The 9,939-nt window shown below is 43.7% G+C and overlaps 2 protein-coding genes across 2 annotated transcripts; one reads left to right on the plus strand and one right to left on the minus strand.

Moving 5' to 3' along the window:
* Positions 1–167: 167 nt before the first annotated feature.
* LOC102718998 (probable leucine-rich repeat receptor-like protein kinase At1g35710) lies at positions 168–5,776 on the minus strand. The gene is made up of 11 exons (XM_006649556.3): positions 5,383–5,776; positions 4,645–4,792; positions 3,849–3,920; positions 2,012–2,083; positions 1,716–1,787; positions 1,480–1,623; positions 1,304–1,384; positions 1,138–1,209; positions 984–1,055; positions 793–864; positions 168–692 (listed from the first exon to the last, which is right to left on the minus strand). The coding sequence occupies exons 1-11, from the start codon at positions 5,483–5,485 to the stop codon at positions 602–604; spliced, it is 999 nt and encodes a 332-aa protein (XP_006649619.1). The 5' UTR covers positions 5,486–5,776; the 3' UTR covers positions 168–601.
* A 1,159-nt stretch (positions 5,777–6,935) lies between these two features.
* Positions 6,936–8,794, plus strand: LOC121053918 (scopoletin glucosyltransferase-like). Its single transcript, XM_040522453.1, has one exon. It carries the CDS (start codon positions 6,996–6,998, stop codon positions 8,586–8,588), a length of 1,593 nt encoding a protein of 530 aa, XP_040378387.1. The 5' UTR covers positions 6,936–6,995; the 3' UTR covers positions 8,589–8,794.
* Positions 8,795–9,939: the final 1,145 nt, after the last annotated feature.

A 9,939-nucleotide genomic window follows, 5' to 3' on the forward strand; every position in this document is an offset into this window, starting at 1 on the left:
ATTAATCTCCTATAAAACTATTTTTAGAACAAAAACCATTTATTTCTGGCATTTTTAACAGAATGAAAATCGGAATTGTTTAAGGGCAGCTTAGAGATGCATGCTGTAACAGAAAAACTAATAATAATAGTGCCCCCTCATATAGGCCAATCCAGCCTGTTATTGGCATATTCTCCTCCCCACATGCCTATGATTTCGATTAGTCATGACTCACGACCTTAAATTTGCTTCCAAAAGGCCAGATCATGTCCAGTGGTATGACTATGAGAGAAATATCATTGAGCACACTGAACCACACCAAGACTGTCGGTGCCACGCAATGTGCTGGCAATACATCTGAAGTGCATCTCCGTTACACAGTACTCCTAAGTTACAAGAAATGCAACAAAGCCTGTACACTCATCTGATGTACATTTTTGTGTGTATAAACTTGTCGTCGAACAGTTCTGAGAAACACACTGTCTGTACTAATAATACATATATATCATATATGTTTCCTAAAAAACATGCATACATTTTTGTTGCTGCATGCTGAGGAGATGTAGAATGATAGCTGCTCTGCTATCATCCAGAATAAACAACAATCCCACGTATGAGCTTGCTAAACCAAGATGTCAGCATCAGGTAATTCAAGCACCTTGTGCGTTCCTTTCGATCTGCTTCCTGGTCTAAATTGATTTCCTTCAATGTACCTGCAGCGAGAAGATAAGTATGTGCAGTAAAACCCTAAAACTGAGCTATTTCAAGCATGGAAAAATATGCTTGAGAGTAGAGATTCTAAAGCCAGCTTACAGCTCTTTCAAAAATGGATGTTTGTATAATCCTTCAGGAATCCTCCCGATGAAGTTGTTATTGTCCAAGTATCTGTAAAAACCATTGTAACATGAACTATATCAGAATAAATGGAAAAGAAATAAAATAAAAACTCAAGCTGATCATTTCACTTTGTATAAATATATAGAAATCAAAGCAGTAAGGCTCACAAATAGGTCAATCTTGGAATATGAACTAGCTTGGGTGATATTGATCCAATCAGCCTATTATTAGACAAGTGTCTGCAGAGTATATATGTAAAAGAATGAGTTGATGATTACAGGTCTTGATACAGTGTTGACAGCAATGTTTGAGAAGACTTACAGTATCTCGAGGTTTGTCAAATTTGCAATTTGATCTGGCACAACACCAGTCAAATCATTATTGTTAAGATATCTGCAGAATTCAATTTAACTGTCAGCTTACAAGACAGCATTTGCCGTTCAGGGCAGAAGGGATGGACTTGCTACTTATAAAAACTTCTACTTACAGATTTCTCAGGGAAGGGAAACCATTCGCATTGCCAATGAAATCCCTGAGGGTGCCTATCAAGTGGTTATTACCAACATCCCTGAAAAAATGGAATTTAGCATTCACTACAACAACTCAATACATAAGCATGACAATAGTCTGGGGGCAGTAAAAGGATCTGGAATGGATGTTTACAGGTGACGAAGGTTCTTAAGAGTTCCAAGTTCAGGAGGGATCCGTCCAGTAAAGCGGTTCTCATGAAGATAAAGATAGCGCAGTTCTGGTAGGTTTGCAAGTTCCACAGGAATTTCACCTTTGAAGTTATTGAAGCTCAAATACCTTCATATATTTTCAGTGGCAATTAGAGACACATAATATGAAGTTTTGTTTCCATACAAACTCGATGAATTCCAAAAAGAAAAAGAACTTACAAGTGTGTCAGTTTCTTCAGTTCACCAATTTCAGGTGGAAGCACATCCTGAAGCTTGTTCCACCTCAGGTTCCTAAGATCATGAGCAAATATGATGAGCTGAATAGAATCTATACTCAGAACAGGAAGCTATCTAGCCAATAATCAACATAGTAACATTGACTCAATATAGCATTATCTGAGGCTGAGGAACAAAGAGCAAAACAAGTATAGTTTATGCATCAAGCATTAAAGTGTTTTCCAAAGCAAGTCATATCCAAATCTACCTCTGTATACACAAAGACAATCCATACTTACAATATTCTGAGGTGTTTCAACCGTCCAATCTGTGGGGGAATGGGCCCTGTCAACTTGTTATTGTGGAGATCCCTGTAGATGGAGAAGTCATTACTCACATGGTTTAAGGATTGTTTAAAGATGTTGTAAAATAACGCCAAATTATAGATACTTTACACCCTTTAAGGTACTTCTTTTATACAAGAATTACGGTTGGTACAAAAATAGTTAAATATACAACTGCTGTAATATGCAAATGGAAGAAACATTTTGTACATAGAATTTTGCAACTCATGCAATTTAAAAGCTTCATCATTCATAAGCTAAAGTGATTTAAAGAAAAAAAAGTAATTCTTCTGTCATGGATAATGTTCTCTCTAAATCCATTTTCACGGCACAGCCTATTTACATGGAAACAAAAATTTACAAGCATACATACATCTGCACAGATTCGTTCTCATGTAACTTCACTGATGGTTATACTAAAAGAGCAGAGACTTAGGACGTGTTTGGTTGGAGCAAAATTGGGCCGTATCTCATACCAGTGCTATTGGATTACGTTAAATATGTTTGCTTTGGGTGGGCTGTAATAGATGCCCCGAAATCCAATTCCTGCCTAGTTCAATGTTGTTACTGGTCCAACCTGAGAGTTAACAGATATCAATACAGAGGAAGTAGCAGTAGCCTCTACTGTGATCCTTGCAACTGCTGGCTGAATGCTTGAACCGATTCCTCAAAAATGTCGCACCTGTATTTTGATCGCCGCCATTGCCGACAACCGCCTGAGCTCCGACTACAACACATCACGCCGCAGCAAGTGCGTTGATTATGCCACATCGTGGATGAGAATTCTCTTCCTCTTGGACTTGAGAATGTTTAGTATCCATAGATCTGATGAATTTAACTTCCAAAGGATGTGGAGGTGCACCTCCTCGGCAGGTCTCTATTCACTGCAGCTGCTGGGCTATTCTCTTGATCTGGTTGTTTGTGATTTTTTTTTTCAGTTTAATGCTCAGTGTTTCTCTTCACTTCTTCTTCTTGTCTTCTCTCTTTTTCATTTTTCTTCCAGTGAGATTTTTTTTACTCTTGCTCACAGTTCTGGATTATTATATGAAAAGCAAAGGATAAAGAGTAGCTCTTCAGACTACAAGTTTTCGATTCTATGATACACGTTGTCCTACATTTAACTTTGAACTTCTGAACCTACGTCTGTGTTCTATTTCTTTTGGTGCAGCTAAACCAAAAGTTTTCTGATCAGGTTATATCATTCATGAAGATGGTGGTGCTGTTCAATTCAGCTACAGAGATGCATGCGTTGCAATTCAGTCATTTTTAAAAGAAATTCAGTCATGGGTATGCAGACTGTCCAACTTTCATTTTTTTAATAAAAAATATCTGAAGCTACATATTTATTATGTTACCTTTCAGATTTTTAATGCGGTTTACCATGTCAGCAAAAATGTATCGACGATGCTTCATGACAATTTCTGTCTCAAATTTGTAATGAAACTGTATGCTAATAGCTAAGGACTCCTCAGTTATAGGTGGCTTTCAATACGTTAGTCCAACCAAACGTTGTAATGTGAATGGATAATGTTACACTTGGAGAAGCAAAGAAAGCTAGTAATCAGTTCCATCTGGGTATATTACCACTGTATCTGATTCCATTCACGTTTATGTTTGCAGTGCCCAGCCAAGCAGCACCTTATAGTTTATTATGTTGCAAAGAAAGGTAATTAACTAGACAATAACATGAACTCCAATCAGGAATGCAGAAAATAATGACAAAGTGCCAACACATACACCTCAAGAAACTTGTACGGAAACAAAGTAGTGGTGACAAGGAAAACATACTTACAATCTTTTTAAATCCAAAAGGTTTGTAACTGCTGTAGGGAAAGGACCAACTATTGATACAGCGTAGACTTCACTGAAATAACACAAGTAATATAATTACTCAGATTTGTACATAAAGAAACAGATAATATAGCTTCAGATAAGCTACATGAATTTGCAGCTAATAAAATTAAGATCCATATTCAGCACGCATGTATTAGCAAAAGATATTAAATTTCTATTCATTTTGACTCATGAAAAGGTTAATTCCCCCTGATAGAGAATAATCATGTTTCCTTTAAATTGGTATTAGAACAGTTAAGCACTATTCTTGTCAACTTTTTCAAAGCATTTCTGGAAAGGATATTTAAGAGAACAGAGTGACATGATGTAGGTATGCATTTCATGGCTTCATACACAAAGTATTATATCTGGCATACATAAAAAGGCATGGTCAAGTACAGTTCTTCAGGTTGAGGTTGCATATTGAAGAGTCAACAAGAAACTATTAGAAGGACGAATTTTGTGCAGCTTTGAGCCTTTTACATAAGATCCCTCAGACAGCTACGGAGTGAAGATGAAGGATTTAGTCAGGTAGCTTCAACATCAAAATTAGAAAGCAAGGAATCTGTGTTTTTCTTTAACTAGGTAGTAATGTTTTTCCTCACTCAGAAAGTAACTCGCAATCTAACCATCTAATGACATACTTGTTTCCTTCCACGTAGAAATGGTATTCATAACAATCTACAATCCTTCCAGGTCCTTATGCTTGTCAGCATGAACAAGTAATATCAAGAAATTGAAGACATGTTTCTTACAGTTCTGTGACAACTCTGTAATCTCCCTGCTGAGAACAGGTCACACCAGACCAGGGGGGCAGATCACCATGACCACAAGGATCATCACCAACCCATGAGTAGACAACTCTCCATCCTAATGAAGACTTGATCTCATTCAGTGCTTTCACTGCAGCGTAAAAATGTTTTCCTTCAGTCAGTCCCAACATTGTATAAACCAAGTAATTAGTAATTACTAAAAAATCGCTAACTCGGACTAATAACCATGTCTCTATGAACAGGATAAACCTCTCCTCCTGATGCAATGTGGAACTTAGTAATAACTTACTCCTATGAAGCTAGGAAATGACATAACTATATAGTCACATGTAATACAACCATGTCAGAATTTTATCACGCATCAATCACCTAGTAAAATTATCCAAAGTCTTCAAAAAAAAAAGGCAACTTAGACATCTAATCAGTAACAAACAAACGACATATCCCAATGTTACACAACCTACGACTCTCTGAAAGCTCAAATGTGGCATCCAATCGAGTGGATGCCCAATTCACAGCCATAAGCAAAAGGAATGCAAGGCTGGAGGTCAGATCTCCAGCGGAACGGCCAAAAGAACCCATCTTTCTCAAATTCCATGCCGCGGAATCGCACCGCAGGACCAGGAATCACTCGCTCAGTTTCGCGGACCGGGCCAACGGGACAGTGAGGGAAGAAAAATGGAGAAGTACAGAGGGAGGGAGGAGCAGCCAGCTACGTACCGTCCCTCTTGACCGTCTTGCCACACGCGGCGCCGGCCAGGAGGACGAGGAGGAGGAGCAGGCTCACGGGCAAGAAGAAGAAGAAGAAGCGCGCGGCGGCCATGGACGGAGAGACGCTGCAGCTGGCTGCGCCTTACGCGGGACAGTGGCGGGCCGCGCGGCGGGAGACCATATGAGAGAGAGAGAGAGAGAGAGAGAGAGATGGAAGGGGGAAGGTGGCGCCGGGGCCGGGGTTGGGGAAGGAGGGAGTGGGAGTGGGCGGATGGGCACTCTCGCAGTCTCGCTCGCTCACTCCCGCACTCGCTGAGCCGCGTCGGCGTCGGTGGGGTTGGGCGCCGCGCACCGGGGGGAGACCGGGCCGGAACGTGGAGTGTCGCCGAACCGGAGCGGAAGAATTCACGTGAAAACCACGTCCTTTTCGTCGGCGTCCTGGTTTCTGTCATCATTTTGACCGGCCGGACGGCGGCGCCAGGATTTGCGTAGGCCTCGTTGGGCCGGCCCCCCGCTTGGACTTCGTTGTCCCGCCATGAATGTCACAGAGAGCCCATGCGACAAGCAAAGGGGTTACAGCTTAGAGGGATAGGCCCACCAAGCCTATTATGGTTTTTGTTTTCCGGATCTACTAAATTTATCCAATTAAGTGAAACTCCGTTTGGCATGGCTTTAAACTTCAACTCTTGTCTCCAAACTCTTGTTCCAGTATGAGCTCGAGCTAGAGGGTACCTTAAAATTATTTAGCTAACTTGATCAGCTTTAGAACTTCTAGATAAAATAGGGATAGGTTTGTAATAATATCTCGTGGTTTTATAGACAATCGAGTGACAGTTTTATGTAAGTAGCAGAAAAACTCAGTTCACCCATATTATTCACCTTTTATAAACAGTTCTACTAACTTCACTCAAAAAATACATAATTTATACCATTTGGTAAACATCCGGCTCTAGTTAGATTAGAGTTGAGATCTAAGAGTTGTGCCAATTAGTCCCTAAATCACAGATATTGAGAGTGATGATAAGATAGTTTTCGATTTTCACCGAGGTGTCTTTTCACCACCAAAGTTGACTCAATTAGTACTCCCTCTCTGGTTTAATATTTATCATATTTGTGGACAATGCTATGATCTTCTAAATCTATTTTAAACTGTGATTTTCTATTACTCCATCCAATTGATACTTTTTTCCTTTTAGACAACAGCACAGCCTTATAAATCTATTTTAACCATAATTTTCTAATAATAAATAAATAAATATTTAATTTTATCAAAGTACATTTATGCATCATCTATACACGTGTCCTAATATTTGCAAACTAAATGTTTTAAAATTTATTAATAGCTAAAATTTTTAAAAATTAACCCTGTCATCGTTTAGAACAACAAGAATTATAAATCTGGAAGGACCTAGGAGCACCGGAGCAGAACGCAACCCTTCCGTGTTGTTGGTCAGAATCAAGAAATGCCATAGGCATGTCCTGTTGCTTAACGTCTTAATAACGACCTTAAACGGAACACCGGAAGGTTTAACGAAGAATGCTGAGAGCCCGGGAAACCAACTTGGGGATCATATTTCCCGCGCTCTCATGGCGGCACCATCTTTGTGTTTCTCAAGAAGTCTATGTATACCCGCGCGTCTCATGGCCAGGGAGCTCACTCACCGTGGGCACCACCACCCTCGCCCGGCAAACCGAGCGTCGCTGCCATGCAGTCGTCGGAGGTGGAGGAGAATGCGGCCCCGCCGCGCATGTACTTCATCCCATTCCCGACGCCGGGCCACGCGCTGCCGATGTCCGACCTCGCGCGCCTCTTCGCGTCCCGCGGCGCCGACGCGACGCTCGTCCTCACGCGCGCCAACGCCGCCAGGCTCGGCGGGCCGGTGGCCCGCGCAGCCGCCGCGGGCCTCCGGATACGCGTCCACGCGCTCGCCTTGCCGGCCGAGGCCGCCGGGCTCACGGGCGGGCACGAGAGCGCGGACGACCTCCCCAGCCGCGAGCTCGCGGGGCCCTTCACCGTCGCCGTCGACCTCCTCGCGCCGCTCTTCGCCGATCTACTGCGTCGCCACCCCGCCGACGCCGTGGTGTTCGATGGCGTCCTCCCGTGGGCGGCCACCGCGGCGCCCGAGCTCCGCATCCCGCGGTACGCGTTCACGGGGACGGGGTGCTTCGCGCTCTCGGTGCAGCGAGCCCTGCTGCTCCACGCCCCGCAGGACGGCGTCGCGTCGGCCACCGAGCCGTTCCTTGTGCCGGGCCTCCCCGACGCGGTGCGGCTCACCAAGTCGAGGCTCGCCGAGGCGACCCTCCCCGGCGCGCACTCGCGGGAGTTCTTGAACCGTCTGTTCGACGGCGAGCGCGCCACGGCGGGGTGGGTGGTCAACTCCTTCGCCGACCTAGAGCAGAGGTACATCGAACACTACGAGAAGGATACGGGGAAGCCGGTGTTCGCCGTCGGACCGGTCTGCCTCGTCAACGGCGACGGCGACGACGTCCTGGAGCGCGGACGCGGCGGGGAAGCGTGCGCGGCCACGGACGCCGCGCGCGTGCTGACATGGCTCGACACGAAGCCCGCGCGGTCGGTGGTGTACGTCTGCTTCGGCAGCCTCACCCGGTTCCCGCGCGAGCAGGTGGCGGAGCTCGGCATGGGGCTCGCCGGCTCCGGCGTGAACTTCGTGTGGGTCGTCGGGGACAAGAACGCGTCGGCGTCGCTGCTCCCGGGCATCGAAGCCGCCGTGCCGGCCGGCCGCGGGCTCGTGATCACGGGGTGGGCGCCTCAGGTGGCGGTGCTGAGGCACGCGGCGGTGGGCGCCTTCGTGACGCACTGCGGGTGGGGCGCGGTGACCGAGGCGGCGGCGGCCGGGGTGCCGGTGCTGGCCTGGCCGGTGTTCGCGGAGCAGTTCTACAACGAGGCGCTGGTGGTGGGCCTCGCGGGCACGGGCGCCGGCGTCGGCGCGGAGAGAGGGTACGTGTGGGGCGGCGAGGAGTCCGGCGGGGTGGTGGTGAGCGGGGAGAAGGTGGCGGAGAGGGTGCGCGCCACCCTGGCCGACAAGGGGCTCCGGCAGAGGGCGGAGGAGGTCGGCGAGCGCGCGCGGCGCGCGGTGGAGACGGGCGGATCGTCGTACGGCGCCGTCGGCGCGCTGATGGACGATGTGCTGCGCCGGCGCCGGCGTCGGGAGATAGCGGCAGCAGAAGAACCAGGGGACGTAGTGAAAGCATGAACTCAACTTATTCATGGCGCATTTAACTTTTGGCCACTCTTACGATTGAATTGATAACGAACTTGTCACTCTATCATCACTTGTACACAAAAAGTTAACTATTTAACTGTTCCGTGTTCACAGGATATGGGGCAAATTGAATGAGCGGAGAAGGCAAATATACTTGTATTCGGGCATTCTCAAATGGTGTCTATAGCATTAAATAAGTTGTCACATAGGATGAAAAATGATGTGGCAAGTGAATAAATAAGGAAAGAGAATGAAACCATGTCTTGCATGAGACATGTTTTCTACACAACATCTAAGATATTATGTGAGATAAGTAGCATTAAATTTAAGTGTAGAACAGTGGTGTATGTATTAGAAGAGTAGTGTTTAGTACTAGTTTCTTGATGATGGGAAGTTTATAGAAAACATATCTAGTGTTATGGGTTGAGAATACCCTTCTACCGAATGTCTTACCTAGCACGGAAACGTAATAATAGATTAATACATGATTAATTAATTATTAAAATATATAAAATAGATTAATATGATTTTTTAAAACAACTTTTCTATAGATTTTTTTTATAAAATATACACCGTTTAGTAGTTTGGGTAACGTGCATGCGGAAAATGAGGGAGATAAGTTAACTTTATCTAGCCAAACACAACCTGAGTATATTGGCAAATTTAAAATAGAAAATATATGGTAGAAAAAATACCTACTTTCAAAATATTGTCGTAATATCTACGAACATTATACACTTAAAGAATTAGTTTGTACTCCCTTGTCCCTAAATGTTTATAAATGTTTGACACCGTTGAGTTTTTATACATGCTTGGTTATTTTATTCAAAACTTTTTAAAAAAATGTAAAGTATATATATATACATAAAAGTATATTTAACAATAAATAAAATGATATAAAAATAATCGGTTGATCCAAAATGAAACAATTCTACCTATAACTCCTTATCTTCAACTATCGCAACTAGCCTCCATTTATTTTTTCCACATATATTCTCTTTCCAGATAATCATAAATTTTTTCTACCATCTTTTCGTACTTTCTTAATTCTTATTCTCAGCTCTATATTTTAGAAAGGATGGAATATTAATTTGTTGGTCATATGCTACCTGTCATAACATGTACTCCACACCTAGTATACATCAGTATATATACGTATTTATGAGAAAACTCACCTGAACACGAATACATGTTACCTACTGCATATATATTGAAGCATATATATTGAATTATGTTGTCAATTTTATAGTTATTATTGGTTTGCTAACACAGATTTATCGAATTATATACGATAATTTTTAGGCCGACATATTTCCAGGGGATAAATCCCTTATATACATCT

The sequence above is a fragment of the Oryza brachyantha genome, chromosome 3, assembly GCF_000231095.2.
Source record: "Oryza brachyantha chromosome 3, ObraRS2, whole genome shotgun sequence".
In the NCBI taxonomy this organism is placed as follows: domain Eukaryota; kingdom Viridiplantae; phylum Streptophyta; class Magnoliopsida; order Poales; family Poaceae; genus Oryza; species Oryza brachyantha.

Bases quoted from the DNA above. Each gene is read 5' to 3' on its own strand.
- LOC121053918 (XM_040522453.1), top strand. From the start codon at position 6,996: ATGTATACCCGCGCGTCTCATGGCCAGGGAGCTCACTCACCGTGGGCA.
- LOC102718998 (XM_006649556.3), bottom strand. From the start codon at position 5,485: ATGGCCGCCGCGCGCTTCTTCTTCTTCTTCTTGCCCGTGAGCCTGCTC. The intron at 3,921-4,644 runs GTAAGAAACATG...GTGTTATTTCAG, and splicing joins TACAGAGTTGTCACAGAACT to TGAAGTCTACGCTGTATCAA. The intron at 693-792 runs GTAAGCTGGCTT...TTCTCGCTGCAG, and splicing joins CATCCATTTTTGAAAGAGCT to GTACATTGAAGGAAATCAAT.